The sequence below is a fragment of the Labrus mixtus genome, chromosome 21 (assembly GCF_963584025.1).
Source record: "Labrus mixtus chromosome 21, fLabMix1.1, whole genome shotgun sequence".
NCBI lineage: Eukaryota > Metazoa > Chordata > Actinopteri > Labriformes > Labridae > Labrus > Labrus mixtus.
Genome location: NC_083632.1, coordinates 4,706,287 through 4,728,538, shown reverse-complemented (window position 1 = coordinate 4,728,538; position 22,252 = coordinate 4,706,287). Strand labels below are relative to the sequence as shown.

The 22,252-nt window shown below is 38.9% G+C and overlaps 3 protein-coding genes across 3 annotated transcripts; 1 reads left to right on the top strand and 2 right to left on the bottom strand.

Moving 5' to 3' along the window:
- Positions 1-764: 764 nt before the first annotated feature.
- On the bottom strand, positions 765-8,130 carry si:ch1073-13h15.3 (inactive all-trans-retinol 13,14-reductase). Its single transcript, XM_061027793.1, has 11 exons — positions 7,898-8,130; positions 6,299-6,481; positions 5,145-5,386; positions 4,851-5,046; positions 4,014-4,211; positions 3,801-3,920; positions 3,567-3,705; positions 2,780-2,889; positions 2,502-2,668; positions 2,111-2,270; positions 765-1,724 (listed from the first exon to the last, which is right to left on the bottom strand). The coding sequence occupies exons 1-11, from the start codon at positions 8,055-8,057 to the stop codon at positions 1,555-1,557; spliced, it is 1,845 nt and encodes a 614-aa protein (XP_060883776.1). The 5' UTR covers positions 8,058-8,130; the 3' UTR covers positions 765-1,554.
- A 2,799-nt stretch (positions 8,131-10,929) lies between these two features.
- Positions 10,930-11,913, bottom strand: gngt2b (guanine nucleotide binding protein (G protein), gamma transducing activity polypeptide 2b). The gene is made up of 3 exons (XM_061028008.1): positions 11,759-11,913; positions 11,449-11,537; positions 10,930-11,296 (listed from the first exon to the last, which is right to left on the bottom strand). Exons 2-3 carry the CDS (start codon positions 11,530-11,532, stop codon positions 11,168-11,170), a joined length of 213 nt encoding a protein of 70 aa, XP_060883991.1. The 5' UTR covers positions 11,533-11,537; positions 11,759-11,913; the 3' UTR covers positions 10,930-11,167.
- Positions 11,914-14,831: 2,918 nt separating this feature from the next.
- On the top strand, positions 14,832-20,898 carry tmem101 (transmembrane protein 101). The gene is made up of 4 exons (XM_061028473.1): positions 14,832-14,980; positions 17,800-17,980; positions 18,738-18,884; positions 19,915-20,898. The coding sequence occupies exons 1-4, from the start codon at positions 14,850-14,852 to the stop codon at positions 20,221-20,223; spliced, it is 768 nt and encodes a 255-aa protein (XP_060884456.1). The 5' UTR covers positions 14,832-14,849; the 3' UTR covers positions 20,224-20,898.
- The last annotated feature ends 1,354 nt before the right edge of the window (positions 20,899-22,252 follow it).

Here is a 22,252-nt window from a genome sequence, read left to right as displayed (position 1 = left end):
CTGAGAGAGTCAGCATGAAAAAAATCCCAAACATCACTAATGTAGTTAATTTTGGACTTAAGTGGTGACTGACCAGTGCCCCAAAGAAAGACACACTGCTAGCATGGCCAAAGGAGGGTAAACTGAGTTAAGGTGGGTTTGTTTTATAGCTAAATGAGTCAGTCAGACTGACTGAGTGTATAAAGTAAGAGTTAGATGCTATGGTTTTTTCTGGGGAAGTACTGGCCTTTATCATGCCATGGTAATTATATGTTAAGGTCTACTGAACTTCCAGCCAGGCAATGGCAATATAATTAACTTTATCCCTCCCATTTTGTCATTTGTTCCTTGAACTTGCCTTGGTTTTTGCCTTTTTATTCAGAAGTACAGTATTGAAAGGAAAATGGTAGCAGTAGAGAGTGTCACACCAGCGCTCTCCCTGGGTTTGTACAGCAGAGGGATGGAGGTAAACTGAGCGAGCGAGGTACTGGCATCCCACCGGCTGCCTGGACAGAGGGGGCATTCTTCTCCTCGGATCCCACTCTGTCGTCTCCTGCAGACCACAGTTTGTCAGCCAATCTGCCCTCCGTTTACTGAGGAAATGTTCACTTAGTGCAGGAAGTCTGAGGTTTCCCCCAATACGTTTGATTCAAGCAGTTACCCAAACATCACCGGGGTTATAAGTCAGGTCAGAACAACATAGGTGGGAACTAAAACCCAGAGGGCCCTTATAATCTCAAATCACCTGTAGGCCTAAGTGATTCATAAATAATTAGAAAAAAAACACCCATAATAGACATTTTAATAGTTACTCCTTATAGATAAACAATTTATTTTTGGCTATTATTTTACTTCAGGATAATTCACACAAAACATGAAGGTTTCTACGTGCAAAAAGATTCTTTATAATACAAATATCCAGGACTGCCATTTTTACCTATATGCCAATTTGTTAGATATTTACAATGACTAAACTAGCAAATTTAACATTTTTCAAAATTGTGCAGGGATGAAAGTTTCTTGAACTGGTTACACATAAAGATTATAAAAAAAGTCAGTTTTAGCACATTGAAAGTTTTCTGATTTGGGTATTTGGATGGACATGAGTGTGTCTTTTCTATTGGTTTTATTGGGAAGGCAAAGCAGAAAATGCAAATTAACCTTTTTGGTGATCCAAATACAAAAAAAAACAATAAACCTACTGCACGCTTACAATTCTTAAGATATACTACTTAACCTTAAACATTGAATTTGCATTTTTGCACTCAAGCATAAATTATTTGAAAAGGAAATGCATACATTACTTATTGATGATGTTTTCAATATGAAAACTAGCCATTTTGTTAGAGTGCTCTTTTTTTCCCATTGGGCCCAAACAGGATATGACATCTGTTCCTTGTAACTGACAGAGAAGTGCACTTATGGCCTAACTACATACGATGCACGCAAATTGAATAAATCTGGGACTTAGTGGTGGTGTGTCCCTTTTTTAGCTTCCCACAACAATCAAGTGTCCTTTTGCATCCGGATTGTGTAGTTCCACAAACGTCCTGCAGGGGAAGTAGAGAGCACCTCTCACTGCAGCTTCTTCTTTGCCAGCTGGGCAAGCTCTTTGGCTTTCCTCTTCTTCAGCTTCTTCTTGAGGAAGAGCAAGTCAATGTAGACGATGTGATCCAACACTGTAGAGGCGCAGAGGAGTCCACCGTGCAGAGCTCCTGCTATCCCACAGCTAAACACGTCTTGGCCTGAAACAGAACAAACACTTGAATATAACCTGCTGGATGGGACTGAAGTAGCTTTAGTCTGGATTCAAATTATTGTCTGTGTTTCCCTCCAGGTAGAGTTTCTCTTGCAAGCTTTAGTTACTTCCTCCTTATGTCAGAGTCTTTAGCTCTACCTGTTGCAACAAAAGCTTTCTAATTTAGTGAGGTAAAAATAAACCGCACAGACACTCGTCATTTTTCAAATCGTTGCCAACCCTGCAGCGTCAAGTGAATCAATTTCAGGGCCTGTTGAGACATTCCCACACCTGAAGTGAAGATTTCTACTCTCAATCAAAAATAATGAAGTTCCTACTGTGCTTGCAGCTGTTTGTGCATAAAAGCCTGGGCCAAGTTTATAACTTTCATACCTGAGATGAAGAGGTTTTTGACGGGGGTGTCACTTCTGTTCCTTGCCACAGCCTCAGCTTGGAAACGGTCGAGGTTGTGTTCAGCGGAGTACATGGCGCCACGCTGGGCTCCAAGATAGTGCATGTTGCTCAGTGGGGTTGCCACGTCTTGGAAAACCAACTAAAAAGCAAGTCAATATATTACATTGTAGACCGTCTTTATTCACTGACACACACACACTAACCATTGAAGCAGTTAGACCCTAAATTTACCCTTACAAGGTTTCATAGCTTTAAGTTCTAGTTCCATTGATTTAAAAAGTTTGAGCATTCGTATCGATGTTTTGTGCCGACGAGAGAAACATCCTCAAACATATTGCGTCTGTGTATTACATAGAACAACCAATCCTACCTTGTCTTTGATTTTAGGGAACAGAGTGCAGGCCCAGGCAAAGAGGTTATCAGCAAATCTCCTTTTGTAGTTGTAGTAATCATCACCCCTTTTGCGCACTGTGGTGTTGCTCCATTCCTCAAACCATTCATACTTCACCATCGTCAGTATTGTCATGCAGCATTTGCCTGTGACCATGACACACAATAGGACATCCTTAGTAATCAGTATGAACCTTTAAATACATTTTATTTGTTGGCATCCTGTCTTTAAACATAATTGGGAGGGGGGAGGTTTACCAGGGTGTCTTAGTTTGGCTTCTGGGTCTTTGGAAGATGGCATTGTGATGAACATCATGGGAATATTGTCCGGTGCTTCCTCTTTACTCAATGCAAAGAAGTCATCCATCCTTAAATGAAGAAATAAAAAAACGGATGATGTTGTTTTGTTCAGATCATCATTCCTCCGTGTCAGAGCTGCTTTGTTTTTTAATCAGAAGTGAAGCCTCACAGAAAGTATTCACAAGAACGCTATTTAAATCCAGGAGCTAAAACATGACGGATCCTGCACTCCATCTAGAGGACAAAGGGGGGACTTAAAGGTAATGTATGTTGCTTCATGTTTACTCTATGGTAATGCTCATCAGTCTTAAACTAGATGATAACAATCAGTAGCTTAAGTAGCAAAAAAAAAATTTAATTTTTCATTTACAAGAGTAATGATATATATGTAGGAATCAATCAATCAATACATTTTTATTTGTATAGTGTCAACTCAAGTGTTACCTCGAGACACTTTACAAAAAGCAGGTAACAGACCTTACTCTTTCTTTTTTTAATATTACAAAAGAGCAGGTAAAAGACCTTACTTATTGCTATATTACAAAGACCCTTCTTAATCCATCATGAGCACTTTAGCAAAGCAGCAAAAGTTACATTGGTGAGAAAAAAACTGCCTTATTAAAAGGCAGAAATCTTCAGGCCGGAATGAGAAGTTAGTTCTGCATCTATAAAGTTATTGAACACCTACTTCTGATACAATAGCGACCTCTTTTGGCAAATTGAGATTAGTGCTCTGCATGCTTACGATTTGTCCATATCATTATCTTTGAAGAGCCAGAAGTTGGTGGACTCGAGACCCAATTCTTCATCAGTTCCATCAAAGCCACTGAAGACCAAGAACGATCCTCTGCCATGTTTCATCATGTCCAGTCTCGCTTGGATATCTTAAACATGGAAGTTTAAAATCACTTTCTGCACTTCATGATAAAATGTGTCGCTATTAAGAATTCATTTGAGTTCATAACGTTTGGTTTTTCACCTGGCTTGACTCGAATCTCCGGGGGAAGAAGTTTCTGGAAGGTGGTGAAGACGCCACAGTTTGATACAACCACAGGTGCATGAACCTCCAGTTCTTCTTGACCTTTCTTCACTTTCACACCTGTCAAGAAAGGAAGGTTACCTGTAACACTACCTGTAATTTATCTTTCTTTTAACAGTGGAAAAAAAACCCCCAGCTGGAATCGTTTCCTACCATAAGCAGCTCCATTCTCATTCACCAGGATCTGCGTGACGGGAGCTCTGACCAGGCAGTTTCCACCATATTTCTGAATGGTGCGTACGATGTGGTAGGAGATCTCACTGGCTCCACCTTTGGGGTAGAAGGCCCCCCGTTTGTAGTGATGAATCAGGAGGGCATTGATCATAACACTCGAGTCCCTTGGAGGCACACCTGAAGATACCCAGAACAAAGGATCCTTTATTAGTTATCAAAATCATATACACGTCTTATTCAGGAATGGGTACCAGGCATAAATTAACTCAACCAATTCTATATTGAAGGAATAATAAACAGTTAATTCAGGGCTCTCAGGAATTAAAGCTCTGAATCAATGTCACTGAAAAACTAATTTGAAGGAACATTACAAAGAACAGATAAAACTAAGGCTTAATATAATTATGAGGAACCTGAACGTTTGTTCCATGTCTCTTGCAGTGTTAATAATTAATCAGAATTGGACAATTACAAGAGTGCAGTCCAAAATGTATGGAAAAAATATCCTGTATTTGGTTGCTTTGGATCTTTCTATGGCACATTGGATTTGTACAGAAACAGTTTCTATGGGGCACTGATGGCCTAGCGGTTGGGTCATGCCCCATGTACATAGGCTGTGGTCCTTAGGGTCAACCTTCGGCTACTTTCCCGCAAGACATTCCCCACTTTCACTCCAGATTTCCCACTCTATCCACTGTCCTATCAAACAAAGGCATTAAAGACTAAAACAAACTTGAGAATAATACATTTTCATTGTCTTATTTTAAACTTTAAAAGATGTGTCTCTACTCTCTGTGATAATTTTTGAGGACTCACCGTAGAAAAGATACGAAAAGATGACATGGAGATCCTTGTTGCTCGTCAGGGTGTTCACATATTCTGTCGCATTTGTGCCACTGATGCGGAAAATTGGAGAGACGAGGTCTGCAATGCCTGACTTAAGCAGGAATAAAGAAACCCACTTTGGGATTAGCTTCAGGGTTGCCAGGTAGTGAGTCTTCTTAGCTGAGGTCTGTTAGGATGAATAAAAATGTCAAACTCAGACTTGTGTTGTTGTGTTTTGGTTATATGGCGCTGGAACATCACATGGAGTCTTCTAACCAACAGTACCTTCATGATTTTGAAGAACGTCTCGATGGCCTCTGTGTCGTCTGGGAATTGCTTCAACAGATGAGCTTTCATTTCATATTTCCCAGAGAAGATGGTGTACTCTCGTTTCTCATCGCCGAGGCCAATCTGGATGGTGTCAAAGTGCTGTTTCAGCTCCTGAAACTCCAGCTGACCCTCGGAGATCTGGTCAAAGGCAATACGCAACAGACTGTTCTCATGGACCTGACCGATGTAGTGAAGCCCTGGAGAGGACACAACAGAAACAGGAGAAGTGGTTATTCATTGTCAGTAAAAAACACAATCCTATCCCACATTGCATTGTTTATTTTTCAAATCAACAAATACTGAAGTTCAGATTTTCTAAAACGTTCTGCATACTCTGTCTATTGAAGACATTGTTGAAATACTGAAAGCCAAGTGGGTGATCAACAGCAAAAGATGGGAGGCTCGAACTAGACTGGAGTCGCCAAAGAATCTCATTGATTGATTAATATAATATTCTTCCAGTCTGCGGATGGTTTCCTGCACTTCCTTACTGGACATTATAGTTAAATATGTTTCGATTTTAAACTGTTGGTAGGACAAATGCTGTGAAATTGTAGAGTCTGGGCTATTTTCAAAATAGTTTTAAAAGTTTATCATTTGATCAAATAACTAGCAGACTATTCAACAACAAGGATTACTGTTATTTGCGGCACCAATATCAGCCAGGTCTTCTCTTTTAGGACCTTTGTTTTTCTTGCTCTGGATCCGGTGGTCGACCCGTTTTTAAAGCCTCTAATCGTCCCTTATGATACAATCTTTGGTTTTTACCATTCTTATTGATAACAGGTAAGAATACCTGTTCTTTTGACCATTTCGAGGAAGTCAAGGAGGGAAAAAAAACATTCATTGACAGATTGTACATTATCAGTTTGAACCTTGAACACACCGGACCAGCTGCTGTCAGCTGCCATAGGAAGATGTTTAAAACCCCTGAATATATATCTTGCAATGCCCTGACATTGTTAATATAAAAACTCTGGCATGTTTAGACCCCTGGCTATTCCTAATGGGAGCTAAGGCGACGCTGTTGTTAGCTTGTTTGGGTCCACTATTTCCTCTTCAAATGTTGGAAAACAAGTGTCAGTGACCTTAATTGAAAGTCCTCTTACCAACATCAAACTCAAAGCCTTTCTCTATGTAAGTGTGGCAGCAGCCTCCTGCTTGGTCGTGTTGTTCCAGCACCAGAACTTTCTTTCCCGCTTTGGCCAGAGTGGCTGCGGCGGTCAGCCCACCAATACCACTCCCAATGACAATGGCATCCAGGTTCTGGGGCACTTTGTCGATGCTGAAACCTGAAACAGACAAATGCAGAACAGATGTGCACAGAAAAAGTTATCGTTATCTTGAGCAAGTGCTGAAACTGAGACATCAAAACAAGTTGCATAAATGGGTTACGTAATTCTCCGACAGTTGTACCGCACACCTTTCTTGTCATATACATTCATGTCTGCTGTACCCAGTTCCTTAATCTGTAATCTTTCATCGGCAATAAACATGATATTGAACATTTAACATAATCTCGTGGTCATAATCTAATTTAGATAAGGCTCACAGATGAAGTAAAATTACTGCCTCTGCTAATTTAGCTCTAATCTAAACTATGAGTTATGACAGCAGATAGGTCAATCAGATAACTGTATCAGCACACCTCAGCAGATATAAGAACTACAGAAAATGATGATGTGTATTGTACAGAAGGCCTCATATAGTTTCCTTTAAATATATTTAGAGCTGTATTTCTTCTACCACCACGTTTACACTTTAAAGGTTTAATTACCAACTGAAGACTCTTATGAACCGATTCAAATGGAAGTTAAGGGTCGTAGAAAGACATTCAGCGCAAATTCAAGTTTCTTTATCTTGAAATATCCAAAAACTAATTTGTATAAGATGGTGCAGTAAAACTTTGGCGGGCTCAATAGTCTTACGCTGTATCCAGCTTTGAAAAATAATTTAACGATGCCTTGCTCAAGGGCACCTCGGAAGTGCTCAGAAAGCGAACTGGCACCTCTTCAGCTACCAGACCAATATGCAGACTTGGACTTGAACCTGGCAACCCTCCAGTTCCCATTCCAAGTCCCTACAGACTGAGCTACTGCCGCCCCCGTTTCAATACTCATAAATACATTTTTCACTGGACGTTTGTTCAAATATTTCTATCATAAGAGGAACAACTCAGGTTTTTTAAGATATGGCCTTGATGCCTTTAGGTGTACCTTATCCAGGAGGCTTATTTAAGTCTATACTAACCCGGTTTCCTCTGTGATTTTCCTTCTATAACACATTTAAATTATAACACTTAAAAGGCTTATTATCTGATAGTTCTCGAAATCCAAATTTACTGTGACAGAACGATTGTAAATCAGTTCTTCATATCTGTAGCTCTTTTACAGCTAAGTTACGAGTACAAATATAAAGATTTTTGCACATTTAGTTTTTTTGTTTGTCTTTCTTTTTGATAAATTTGGGCTCTCGTTGGTTGAAAAAAACGAATACAAAAAAGTGAATACCATTTCTTTTATAGGTAGTAATATGAGTGACTTGGGATGGATTTTCTAGCTCGCTCTTGAAATAAGTTGTACCTTAACTTATACATTTAAAAGTGTAAAGTACTTTGTGATCACTAACATCGTTATCAATGCATTACATAGCTTTGGGGAATTTATAAAGATGATGCCATAATTCACTTTCATCTGAAATCATCTTACCTTGTTTGATGACTTTGTCACGCTTCTTCTGATCAAACTCCCGAGGGCCGGGGGGTCTCACTGACTCCAGGGAGAACGGGCTTCTTTTCCCAAACAGGTACCAGTACGTGCCACCGGCCCATATCGCCAACCACACTAAGAAAATCACGAGCCACATCATAGCAACTATCAACTCCCCTACTGCCTCGTGCTCAGTGTCGTTCAGTCTGTGCACTGCTCTCCTCTCGAGGCTCTTTTTATTCAGCGGGGTGTCAAAGGTCTTTCTATGGAAGCAGCGTAGACGTGTGACATGTCACTTTTTTTTTTTTTCACGTTATGAAAGCAATAAAGATAAAGTGGTGAAAGATCCACTTCTTTTGGTGACATTGTGAAGATCACAATGATGTGCCAGCCTGTGTGCAGTACATGCCAATGCATTTTGTGAGCACACAAAATCATCAAAAAAAAGACCTTAACTCAATTAATTTATTAACTTTTCTGTGTTTCACTCGTCATAACAGTATATATTTTTTAAATGAGCACTATTTGATAATAATGAAAAGCATAATTTGTGGAAAGAATCTGAATAAAATGTAGGAGTCACTGGTTGAAATAAAAACAAAAGGTTCCATTTCCTGCTAACATTTCTAAAAGTTACACATTTATAACTCGTCTGATTGTAGTCTGAAGGTTTTTTCCTCGTTTGTTTTCCTCCTGTATGCAGGTACGTGTATGTTGTGTTATAGTTCAGTCATTCATAACAGTATGTAAAAGCATGGGTTACATATTTCCACATTTGCTCTTATCTGATAAGACAATTAAGATAAAATACACTAAAAGCCACCCTTTACTTTATACATGCAGTTATAACGTTTACAGCTTTACAACCGCCTCGCTGTGTGAAATCACTTTGAGTTTTAACCTTTAAGGTCTGATAAAGACGGCGTTGGTGTCCTTGTAAAAAACATGGGGGTCAAGACATTCTGAGGTGTTTCTCTGTTGAATTCTCTCTGATAACATTTGAAGCCCTTGTCCCAACGTATCCACAACATTTTCCTCTCGAGGTGAGATAATCATTGTTTTTGTAAAATGTAAGTCCTTAAGTTACACGATGTTTGTGACAACTGTGCGACCCTTTCCTGTAGTCTTGCATGGACTTTGTTCTCGTCTACAATTCATTTGACATCGAGCCAGAGATGTAATCTAAAGAGGTGATAACGTGGTAAACAACAAAGAAACAAGCTGCTTTAGTAACTGTTCTGAATTTAAAGGTCAGATGAACGATTTTAATTTCTTGAATATTGTTTACAACATAAAGTGAAATGTACTAAAATGAGTATATATTATATCCCATGTTTCCTCTATTTTCATTCAAGTGACATTTGTCCCAGCAGACATTTCATTAAGTGAGAGAGGGGCGCTGCTAGCATTAGTGGACCCCTTTGAAAAATGATTACAATGGGCCCAAAGTGACCCTGCACAATAACCACACCTCCATGATGAAAAAAATAACAAGAAAGCTTAAATAATTATAACTCATGTTAACTGACCACTCTATAAACTCTTAAAGTGACCTCTCTTATCACTCCTGACGTGTAGGTGAGTCATTACAGCTATTAGTTATTCTAGAGAGGACTAAAGAGCCTTAAAACATGCTGGAAAAATTAAATTAACCAGACTGCCACTGGGACATTTTAATTCAAATGAATGCAGGTTATGTTAGTAGACCTCAATCCAAGATTATGTGTCAGTAAAATATGTTTGGAATACTCCACTTAAAAGCTTTATATGCGATTTTTTCATCCAGCAGATGTCGCCCTTGAGCACCAGCATGAAACCAAAACAACTGGCGCTGCATTGTTGTGTTAGCATGCTAATGCTAGCGATCTTTATTCTGCTCGTATCTTCACACTGCATGTAAATTTACCTGAAATGAGCGTGATCTAGAAACACAGTTAAGCAGTGAGTACAGTATGTTATTCTTCTTTTCTCTAGTCCCTCAATTAAACAACTTTTATACACGAGGGGAGGAGTCAGCCGGCCGTCCGGGCGATGTAAACAAAGTGAAGATAGGACTCTGAAAACTCTGAAAACATCACAGACAGTGGGACTCGGGTGTTACACCCATTGTAGACAGTCATGACTCACAGAGTTATTTTCAGAGGATATACTTGATTTCTACATTTAAGTGTGAAAAATCACATATAAAGCCTTTAACTCCACACCACAGATTTGTCTTTTCATTTTCAAACTGGGAGTCTTATCGCTGAACCAACACTGACTCAAGTGACATCACGTGAGGCCATCTTTCAAACTTGCATTGCACAGCTGTCTCCTGAGCCACAAAACGACTTATATTATGTTTTAAACACGCGCAGATGGAGGTTCCCTTCATGAAGTGTGCTCTTTTGATTGTCTTTAGAAACGCACACAAAAAAAAAGATGCAAATATTTTCGACCTTTGCCCTCAATGAATAACACTGTGTTTTGCGGCAAGCAGAAAACTTCTACTTTAAACTAAACCAATATCATCCATGAATAATAGGTGACCATATTGAGGTCACTTTATATCCTGGGAAGGAGGTCAAGTTGTTCAAAGACTATGTTCATTGAACTGAAAAACCTCCCTGCAGCTTGACTTCATTCACTTTTAAAACCTCAGACTTTAAACTCATAAACAAGTTCATTGTACCCAGCGCTGTGTTTTCAGGTGTTGAATGCATGTCGTGTGTGTGTTGTAGCCCCGGGGTTTGAAAATGACACTAATTGGATGGTGAGCTTGAAATGGAAGCCGGGATGAAGCTGCTGGAATAAGCTTAAAGACTTTGATACAGGAAGCAGCTCGCGGTGTCAACAGGCCTGTGTGACCGACTTAAAATCCTATTAAGAATTACACTAAGCAGCAGCCGCACGACTCCTGTGACTTTGTCCTGCTTTGTGATTTACCGTCAGAAAACAGTCTGTCGTCAATCCTGTTCCACGTTAACAAAGTGTTGTAAAAGTGTAATAAAAGTGCGATATGCTCGAGTATCTCAAAGATGACAGCAGCCAGGTCAGGTCAAAGCTTTACACAGCTATTTGGATTTAATTACAAATTGATAAAGAAACATTTTCATATCAACAGGTACGTACAGTAATCCAGGTCTCTCTCTCCAGGTGAAAACACTGTTACAGATCTTATATTTCTCCTACTACGGCACATTTTCTCCACAACACGTCTACAGGAACATTACAGCAGTGTAACCGTCTCTCGTACAAAACAGCGTGACTTTTCCCCTGGATGTCTCTGTGCTATGTTACTATACAGCCGCCCTTGTCTCCCTTGTAGGGGTTCTTGTCATCCGGGACGCCCTTAATCAGCGGATCATTTGGTAGCATTTCCTCCACGAAAGCAACTGTTTCTGCGCAGTTTGCACCCACCTGTTGATTCGGAGGAAAGAGAGGAGCACAAGTGAGGAAAAAGCTTCTTGCAACCTGCATCCGTTATCTTTTTTTAAAAAAAAATATTTTGGACATCATTACAAGATATGGTTTGGTGAGTTGAAAAAAAAAAACGGAGGTCATTTACTTACTGGTGTCCTAACTGTGCTAACTTCCTTCTTCAACTGATCCAACTCCATTTTCAGGATTTCCTTATCTGACATATCCCGAGCCATCCTGGCTGTAGGAGAAAAGTTGACATCAAAATGTTAAAATGTTCCACAAAAAGCTTGAAAATCTACTATTGTCATCCTTGTAAAAGTGTGACAACATACAGTTTTTTATTGATTATTCTTAAGATGCATAATGCTACTTTTCTGAAATAAAAAAAAACAATATTTAACTTTCAAAAAACAGCCCATTGACAACATAAACGTAAAGCCGGCAGAGAACGCTCTTTACCTGTTGAATGGCGGGATCCCCAACAATCAGAAAAAAAGTATTGGCTCCTAAGAGCTCATCGACTGTATTCCTTCAACTTGTCCGGTCACTTCTTCACTCTGACTGATCTGTTCTGTCCGCACTGCTCTTCATCCAAGCTGATCCCCGCTGCTCGGCACAGGATTGGCCCTGATGTCAGCAATCCCCCGTGATGGGATTAAACCATCAGGGGCCGTAACCCCTGGACAGGAAGGAGGAAGGTAAGAGAACACAGATCAATGCAGATCTGCAGATGACATGGTGGAGAAAGTGAGACGCTGGAAATAAACGATAGTGGACATCGTATTGTCCTCTGCAACCCTGAACTCTAGCTCAATGTACAACAATATATACACAATGTTTGATTGGTTTTAGTACACATCTAAGGGTGAATATAGTAATAGGTGTACATTTGTTGTTCTTCTTTGTGCTTTAATACATCTTCAGCAGTTACTCGAACCCTTTGCAACACAAGGAGGCCAAGTCTCCTCCACTGATTTGATTATAAACTCTAATCTTGCAGTTTATCCAATCAGTTGCTCTAAGTGTTGCAAAAATCATTCTAATGATTTGTGGGCGCTAAAAGGCTACATCCACCTTGTAAACAAAATCAACACTTTTTTTTTTTTAATGAGTCAATTGATTGCATTTTTGCAGGATGTCTTTTGTACATCTGGGCATTTCTGACGCCTACATGTTCATCATGCCTGCAGTCTTTGAACATTGTACTGAGGATATTTTCATTTCTTGTTTGCGAAAAGGAAAAACGTCGGGAAGTAAAATATGACTTTCCTTTTTCATCTTTCTGTGAGGAGTGTTTGTTTTCTCCTTGTGTCTGTGAGCCAAAGACGTGCAGGGTGAAGAACCCGAGTCTTTGAAGGGCCTGTGAATGTTAATAAAGGTGTACATGTTATCTTATGTTTACCTATGACAGTGTGTTATTGAAAGGCATTTGATAGTGAGGAGATCCGTCCAGTGTTGGTGCAGAAAATGTGATGTTAAGAGTCAAAATTACTTGTTGATGTCGCAGCAAAAGATCCAGGGAAAGTAGAATCAGTGTCTGAATGTTCAATGACGTGCATGCCTCTTTTCAATCACTCTAATGTCTCTGAAGCTTTAGTTTAATATTGAATCAAAATGTATTTCACTATGAAACTAGTTCTCGTTACTCTGAGCGTATCACCTCCAGCTGACATTTCATCTGAGACATGACACGCCCCTGATCCTTAACTAAACCTTCAGCAGGACTCACACTAAGCCATTTCAGGATCTGGGTTAGTCTCATCTGCTCAAGATTAACCCGAGGTACGTCACTGTCATTATGAAGGACCAGTGAGTGCAACTTGTCACCTGATGAGAAACTTCCCTCCCACCTGATGCATCTTATGTTGGCTCCATATTTTAAACCACTCACGCTCACCCGCAAGATGTCGGCAGACTGTCTCACTGACACTAATTAGTGTGTGGGCTTTTAAAACAAAACAAAAAAGAAGTGTTTTCTGGAGAGTTTTTTGAGGAGGAAATTTAAATACTGAAATTATTATTCAACCAGAAGGACATGGAGAGCACAGACCTCCACCAATCTGCAAGTGTAACCACAATATGTGACTGGTTTTGTGTGCTTTTGCCTATAGCTCAAACATCATATCATCTTTATATTTTATTTTATACTTCTTAATAAGAAATATTCACTGCTTTCGTACATAAGAAACCGTAAAACACTAGCAATGGCTCATTTACATGTTAATAAGAGTGTGCAATACCTGTTAAATATGCACATGGAAGAACAGAGGAATTAACAAATACATAAAGATAAAAGGTTATTCACTGTAAGAAGTAATTTTAATGATTAGTTTTTTTTTATTCTAAATTTTTAAAGCTCACATATTGTACAAAATACACTTTACTGTTGTTTTTTAACACTAATATGTGTCCCTAGTCTGTCTACAAACCCTCCAATTAGGAGAAAAGTCCATCCTCTCCGTCTTTTGCTTGCTCGACTTTTCAGAAAATGTGTGCTCAAACAAGCCGTTTGGAGATTTTCTACTTATGACATCACAAAGGGCAGTAACCCCTCCCCAGGGTGATTGACACTCCCACAGCTAGGTGTTTATTCTGCCGTCTCACACCCACCGTCCCATCGTCTCACAATTGAGCATGATGCAAGAATGCCCGAGAAACACCCAAGCGTGGTCAGACACAACTCATTTTAAAGCTACAGACACAGAAACAGTCTGTTCTGAGCAGGGCTGAAATAAAGGGGTTCATATGAATGATAAAATACAGGGTCAGAGTGGATCTTTAAAAACAAACATCACAGACATATTTAGTGGACCTCTGAGGCGTATTTAAACTTTTTGAGTATAAAATGGAACTTTTAATTGATAATAATAGGGAAAATTTGGATACAGGATGATAATTTTGTTACTAGAATCATATTACTGACTGTAAGGAATAATTTAACATAGTGCTTTCAGTTATTTTAAAATAAAATATAATGTTATTTTTAGTCTCATGAATTAAGAAAGTTCGGAAAATACTTTTAACAGCCTTTCTGTGAAAAAAAAACGTATTTGTAGCCTTAATTCCTCACTTTATTAATACATGCATTATTTACATTATTTTAAAAGAAAGCGCTGACATTTCTGTTTTTTCTTTGTAATTCTTTAATCTCTAATAAACACATCTTATCAATTACCTGCTTGAAAATAAGTACGTTATAAATAAAATGTATATAATTACAAAATAAAAATTGCATTTCGTTTTCATCGTATATTTCATGTAAGGGTCGTATTTCTCCTCTAGGTGGCGGTGCCTCTTCTCTCCTGCTCCTTTGAACGAAACAATCCCGCCCACTTTGTTATCGCAGCCAATGGGAGAACGCCTCTGCCATGTTACCGAATTCCTTTTCAAAATAAGAGCATCCGCGTTCGAAATCAAAGTACCGTTCTCCGCTGTAAGACGTTACAAGCTTTTATTTCGACACGTGTGTGCATTTTCCTTCCCGGAAGCTCATCGAACTTCCCTGCAGTCAGTGTCGTTTTTTTGGTTTGGCAGCGCAGCAGCAGCAACCATGGCAGCTCCCAGCAGGAAGCAGACGTTGCGGTTTCTCAGCCAGTTGGGGGCTTTTATTTTGACCCGGTTCGGGTTCTGGAACTGCTTCAGTATGTTGATGCTGTTTGCTGAACGAGCGGACTCGAAAAGGTAACGAGTGACTGAAGAGAGCACTGGTGCTACCTAATGTTAGGCTACATGTACAGATAGCACATTTTATCAAGATGGTTATTCAGTGTGTGGCCTTTTATAGTCTGGTGTGTGCTATCGTTGTCTTAGTGTGTGTTTAAAAGTCAAATGGTTCTGCAAATGGATAGATAAACTGCAGCCATGTGGAGTTGTTTAAACTTAAAGGATGAGTTATATTTAGACTAGTCTCTAATTTTCTGCCACACAAGGGAGGGCTCCAATTTTTTTTTCTCCAACTAGGTGGTTTTTTTTTTTTTTTTTTTAAATCTGCAGTGTGAATTAGGGGGGTGTATTGTTTCAGGTCTGTGGTGGGCTGGTCCTCCTTAAAGACTGCCACACCCTCTGAATGATCCTGTAATTATGTCAACATCAGAGAAGAGATGTGCACAACCTTCATCATCATCATACCTGTCACTCTCTCTCTCTCTCTCTCTCTCTCTCGCTCTCTCTCTCTCTCTCTCTCCTTCTCTTTATGTTTTCACATCAAATTCTGCTTTTAGAGGTTTTTTTCTGATCAGCTCTTTTAGAATATACTTTGGATTTACTTGTTTTACTGAAAAAAGGAAGAAGATATGTGTTCACACTTGCTCAAAGTCCACAGTCCACTTTATTGAATTACAATGTTTACATCTTCTGTTTCTTGCTTCTGTTATTTAAATTTCCCTGCAAACTAAAATCAACATCTACTCTGAATCATTTCAGCAACGTCAAAAGCTTAGTTAGTTTTAGTTTAGTTTATTTGCACATTTTTTTGAAAGAAGAATCAAACAAAAAATTAAAAAAAACACATGTGCAGGTGAGGGCTTATCTCAAAACCTCACCTTAAGAGATTCAACAAAGTTAAAATAAAATACACTAAAAAAAAAATAACAAAGTAATAATATTTACTATCACAAATAAAATTTACCCCAATTGAAAATGACATACAGACATTGAAAACATAAAAAAATAGAGCAAAATAGGATGTACAGTATGTAGACAATATAACAAAATCAGGACAATTCACTTTTCACTACAAATCTTTCTGACATCAACGCATTTCTGAGTCTCAATTTGTATCTAGAAAAAGACAAAAAATCCATAATGTTCCATAATTTGACTCCACGGTATCTTATTGAGTCCTCGAGATGTACGACACATCGGTAGGTAGAGGTTTGTCTAGTTGAGTATGAATTCTAATTGTTGTCCATTTGTAGAACAGAGACATGAATCCAAGGCTGTTTCTGTGCTTTCCTAACACAGCGGGGGTTTTGTTACGGTGGTGGTTATTTTGGGTCGAGGGGAATTAGTGATGTGAAAGTGTACTTTACATATTTATTTATTTTTGGTGCCTCTCTGCCAAAAAAAACAAACATATCTCTATAAATGTACAATAATATATATATATATATATTTAAATACCAGACTGTCAGAATTCAGGGGTTGTGTTTGCAGAATGATGTAATGCTGCTTTTGGGAAATCCATCTTTAATCATGGTACATTTAAGATCTTTCGCTGGGTTATACTCTGATGTTATAAAGCAGATTTTTTCATCACTGTTTTGAATTTGTTAACATGAAGATAATTACGAACTGACTCGTTGTTTCTCTGTTTAGCCCTCCTGTTCACCTGATAACACAACGTATGATCCTTCCTTTTGAACCAATGCCTCTTGTGCACTTTTGTGACTCCTGTTCAATGTTGTACAATAGAACTGACGATTGTTAAAATTTAGTTTAATTACAAAAAAAGCTTGATTCTAACAATTATTTATTTATTTATTTATGTATTTATTTATTTATTTATAATTATTTATAATTTATAATATATTATTTATTTATAAGCTTGTAGTCGAAATGTTCTGTTCCTTATGTCAACAGATTTCCCCTTTTTAGAAACTAAAGAAAGTTGAGATGCACCGATCCATTTCTTTTTCAGTTTCTTATTGATTCAGATACATGTGTACCTTTACCGATACTGATTACAAAGTTTTTTAATCATAATTTATAGTGTTAGGTTGTTGGTGGTTTTATGTGTAAGACTACTAAATTAAGACTTTCAAACTGAAGTCTAAGAATTTGACTTTTGATCATATAGAAGGAGCTGTTGCATCTCCTCTCAACGTCGTCATGGAGACGATTTGTGGACACTTCCAATCTCCAATATGTAAATTACGTCTATATTGGACCTGATACCGAAAATAAGATCAGATCCGTCGCATCTCTAAAAGAAAGACATCAACACTGTTGGAGCTGTGGATTGATATAATTATCTTTGTGGTATTTATTTAAGGTTGAGGTAGTCTGTTATATATTGGTGTTTTGGGTTATTGATTATTATTATATAATTTATTAGGATTGTGTTGAGCAGGGGGGATGTCGGGTCACATGGTTACGGGCGGAGATGTGTTGATTTAACTCACCTGTTCACCTTTTTGTTCTCAGTGGGAGAGAGGGGGGTGAGCTGGGCTGCCGTATTTTTTGTTGACCGCTATTGTTTCTAGTTCACTGTGATTATGAGTTAATGCACGTTATTATAAGTTAAGTTGATTATCTTTTTTACGTTAATAAAAAAACTTATTTTTACGTATCACAGTATTCTTTTGAAAGCGTGTCGGACAAGATATATTAGGCCCAACCTTCAGGAAAGTCGCTACAAACACATCATGTATGAAACAAACCAGAGGGTAAAATATAACATTCAGGATAGATATTAAAAAATCTCCGTCTGTGTGGATTAAACATTTCACAGGGTTTGATTTAACACTCTTGTGGGGTTTTTTTTTTTTTGTCATTTTCAGGAAGCCAGACATCCATATCCCGTACCTGTATGTGGACATGGGTGCAGCGGTGCTCTGCGCCAGCTTCATGTCGTTCGGGGTGAAGAGGAGGTGGTTCGCCATGGCCTCTGCCGTTCAGCTGGCTGTCAGCACGTATGCTTCTTACATCGGAGGACAAGTTTACTACGGCGACTGGCTTAAGGTGAGTAAGCTCTACCAGACACAAAGCATTGGACGGTGTCGTCACACTCCCATCAACACCCTTCAATGACTCTAGAACCATTTCAAGAACAGGAATGTTTATCAAGGAATGTGAGAGATTTGAAAAGGTCACCAGAAACACACTGTTGTGTTTTGTTCTTATACTTTTTTATCCCGTTTCCAGCAAATAAAGACCATAATGCAACAGCAGACGACATCCTAAGAATGAAACACTGATGAGCAGAACAAAGACGATCATTTAAGAATATAGAAGTTAAACTAGCACAACAAAAACATGGTTTTTTTACAACTATGGTATGACATTTATATACCATGTGGGCAGTGAAATGTCCCTGTAGAAACGTTTTAAGCATCATGATCAGATATTCAAATGCATTGTTAGAGGATATTTTAAGCTGACTTTAACTCAGACGCTCTTTAAATCAGCCAATTCTGTCTCTATCCTTTCAAACGAGCATTCGTCTCACTTTGGGTTTTTGCTGTTGCTTTAATGAATCAGCCTGCTTGATTCAGGCTGCATTGACATCCGATACATAACAGATTCAGGAGCTGGTGTAAATTGGCACAGATAAGTGTTAAAATATTAATAACAGATCTGTGACACACATGAGGGTAGAAAAAAAAAAAAAAGATCTGGGTTACAGCTAGAGGTCTGACAGTAAACCGTTTTATCAGAGGGTTACTTTTTTTTTTAGCAGTGCTCGATCATTACTGCGTTAACGGCGTTTCCCCTGCAGGTGCGGATGTACTCCAGAGCGCTGGCCATCATTGGAGGCTTCCTGGTTCTGGCCAGCGGCGCGGGGGAGGTGTACAGACAGAAAGCTCGCAGCAGATCCCTGCAGTCCACGGGACAAGTCTTCCTGGGAGTCTACCTCATCTGCGTGGTAAGTGTTAATCAGTGAACCTTTTACTTTTCTGACTGAAGAAGCTCAAGACGATCTAAATTACGACTTAAACCCAAAGGTGGCAAAAATAAAAGTTAGGCAAGTTCATAACAGCTTTTCTCCGTTTGTATTATTGTGACCTCATTACCTTTTGTTTAGGACGGTTTCTGAGACGAAATAAGACATTTTTAAGACGGCACATTTGGCCCCGAGGAGTTAATTTTTACTAATTATATTTAACATATAACATTTAGTAGATGACATTCTTATACAGGCATGTTTCAGAGAGATTAACCAGTGATAAAATAAAGATTCGCTCTCTCTCTCTCTTTTGTGTGTATGAGGTGTTTGTTGAGTTATACCAGTGTTTTGGTTTTGAATTGTTAACTTTATCTCTATTTCATTTAGTGTCAGTGTGATGGCATTAGGAAATGTTTTCTTTAAATGATTCTGAATAACCCCAGAAGGGACGAGCAATATGAGGCCTGACATGAAAATAAAACATTTATGCATTCATTCATTCATTCATACACATGTTACAGAATCAAAATTACAGATTAAAGATGTGCAAAAAGTTTTGGAGCCATAATGGCTGCGACATAATTCTGAGAAGTACCTGAACCTGATTCAAATCTTCTACTAACGATGCTTGTTTTTATCATATTTAGTGTACAGACACTTCATTCCCTGTTAAAAAAAAAGTTCTGTCACTATCGGTAATTCTGAATACTAGAAAAACAATCTGGGCCAAAGAAATGTGTCAATCGGGAGCAAGGTTTATAAAAAGTTACCCTTAACAGCTTCATAACTTTGGATTCACAGTGTCAGAAAAAGTTCATGTTTAAGATAAAACACATGTGATCACTACATTATAAGAAATAAATCCTCAGAATCTATCTGAGGCTCAATAATTTTAATTTTTTAAAGATGTTAAGGCTGCAGCTTCTTTATTTCTGCATATGAGAAACTTTTACTTTAAACTTCAACCAAAGCTTGTTTTAAATAATGCAGTACCTCTTTCTCCCACCAGGTGTACTCCCTCCAGCACAGCAAAGAGGATCGACAGGCCTACCTGAACCACATCGTCGGAGGAGAGATCACCCTGATGCTGCTGGAGGTCCTGTTCGGGGTGCTGGCTCTGGCCTTCCTCTCCGGCTGCTACATCCGCCTGGCGGCTCAGATCCTGTCCGTCGTCCTGCCGCTGGTCATCCTGCTCATCGACGGAAACCTGGGCTACTGGCACAACACGTGTAAAGTGGAGTTCTGGAACCAGATGAAGCTCATCGGACACAACGTGGGCATCTTCGGCGCTGTGCTGATCCTGGCTACAGACGGTTGAAACCCCCCCCCCCCTCAGGCTCTCACAGATAACTTTTAGAGACCGAGGTGTCTGCACAGGATCCGACTGCTGACGACGACGTCACAGCCCGACTTTGTGTTCAAAGCTGGACGCTCCAGTGATCTCTCAGGATTCAAAACGCTCCACGATGAGACTGTTGGATGTAAACTCTCCGCTGTCTTCGCCTGCCAGTTGGTTATTTTTGCTTTTGCAAGAAAAGAAAAAAAAAAAAACACTAGCTTTCTTTTTACAATGTAATAATTTATTCAGATTCATGTTTACATTTGTATTTCTGTTTTTCTCTTAAACATGACGCTGAGCATTGATTTTTGTATTTCTACAGGGAGAATACACTTCTCTAAAATCAAAGTCTTAAACTGTTTCCTTCTTGTTTTCTTTCAACACTTTTAGAAATAAAGGGAAGGAACGTTGATTTACGAGTTATTGCATATCAAACCGTTCTGGCTGGTATCACAACCAGTTTTTTTGGGGTTTTTTTTGTTACTTTTAAATTTGGAAATGCAGCAAATTCAAAAAGCACAGGTTTGTACCTTCTGTGTAAACGATTGTTTTATGTCTAAAACTCAACACAGACACTTGATTGTGCACTAAAGGCAGAGAGGTGTAGTCTGTGTTCATGTATTGTCATCATTAAAATGATTCTTTTCAAACGTTTGGGCTGCTAACGTTGATTACAGTGCAGGGCTGTTCACGTCCTCCTCTGTCCATGACTTTGAAGAAGATAAAAGCTTTCATATTTGATTAGTAAACAATAGATCTTTGACAATGCTCAAAGCTCAAATGAACACAAACTGTAGATTTGAGCGTTCATTTTTCACTTTGAAATCTCTGATAATCAGTTTTCTAACTTCGACGGCTCATTGTGTGAACCTTACAGCGAGTAGAATTTGATGCAGCTTTTACACATTTTGCAAAGTTTCAGTGTTGACATGAAATGAAGATATCTCGCTAAGCTGCCTGGGATTTGAATACACCGTATAGTCCTGAAAAATAAACTTGTATAAATAAAAGACGGAGCTGTCATAATTTGTCTCCTGCAGGTTACGATACAGGTTCATATTTACAGTCTGTGGTTTACGACCAATGCTGTGACAAACGTGTGAAGGAGCAGAGTGGGACTTTTCCCGGCTCAACTTCACCGACTTCACAAGCTGCGTGAAGAAACAAATGTCGTCGTCACTCTCATGGAAGTTTTTACAGTGTAAGAGAAGAAATCAGGATTAGAAATGATGAGGGTTTAAAACAATATGAAACATGAAACTCAACATCCCCTCTCGCCCTTTTTAACCATAAGATTTGCAGCCATAACCTGTTCAAGTACAAAAATCAGAAATGTTGAGTTCTTTTAGGGATGTTGACCATTAGAAGCAGAAAAAGATTAGTCATCCATATCACCTGGAAAAAGAATCATATTAGGCGTTTTGGGAGCAGGACAGTTTGGTCCGATGACACCTATTGTTTGTCCTTCTTGTAATAATAAAGATTGCATTCACTGTATGAATGTGACCACTGACATCACGTGTACTATAAAGATTGAACATGACGGCCTGGAGGTCGTGATGCCTGCTTCATGTAAAGAGGCCGTGGTCCTGAGGTAAGGTACCCCAGGGCGACTAGGGTTAGACTCCGACCCTCAGCACTTTGTCACATGTCAATTCCCCCCTCGCTCATCCCTATTACCCAAATCCATCCACCGTCTGAGGTATGGAAAGTCGAGCATGACCGATCAAATACTGGAGCGCAAGTTTCCAAATGCGTAAAGATGTGATAAGACGAATGCAAATTAGAAAATGTCAGCAGGTGATGATCAGGGATTTTTAAAACCGTTGACACCCACAGTTAGAGAAATGAGATTCTGATGCTTCAACTGGCATTTATCATTTCTGATTCTCTGGAATATGCAGGAATAGCTTCTGAATGTCTTTTCTGTTTTTGTCTTTCTGGTCGGGGTCGGGCAATTAATCAGGTTTCATTTCAGTTATGATTTTGGTTTCCCACGATCATGAAA

Excerpts from the sequence above, each read along its gene's own strand:
- si:ch1073-13h15.3 (XM_061027793.1), bottom strand. The coding sequence starts at position 8,057 with ATGATGTGGCTCGTGATTTTCTTAGTGTGGTTGGCGATATGGGCCGGT. Across the intron at positions 4,212-4,850 it reads CTTTTCGTATCTTTTCTACG|GTGTGCCTCCAAGGGACTCG; the intron begins GTGAGTCCTCAA and ends GGGTATCTTCAG. Across the intron at positions 1,725-2,110 it reads CAAAAACCTCTTCATCTCAG|GCCAAGACGTGTTTAGCTGT; the intron begins GTATGAAAGTTA and ends GTTCTGTTTCAG.
- gngt2b (XM_061028008.1), bottom strand. The coding sequence starts at position 11,532 with ATGGCTCGGGATATGTCAGATAAGGAAATCCTGAAAATGGAGTTGGAT. Across the intron at positions 11,297-11,448 it reads TTAGCACAGTTAGGACACCA|GTGGGTGCAAACTGCGCAGA; the intron begins GTAAGTAAATGA and ends CCGAATCAACAG.
- tmem101 (XM_061028473.1), top strand. The coding sequence starts at position 14,850 with ATGGCAGCTCCCAGCAGGAAGCAGACGTTGCGGTTTCTCAGCCAGTTG. Across the intron at positions 14,981-17,799 it reads GAACGAGCGGACTCGAAAAG|GAAGCCAGACATCCATATCC; the intron begins GTAACGAGTGAC and ends TGTCATTTTCAG. Across the intron at positions 17,981-18,737 it reads ACTACGGCGACTGGCTTAAG|GTGCGGATGTACTCCAGAGC; the intron begins GTGAGTAAGCTC and ends TTTCCCCTGCAG.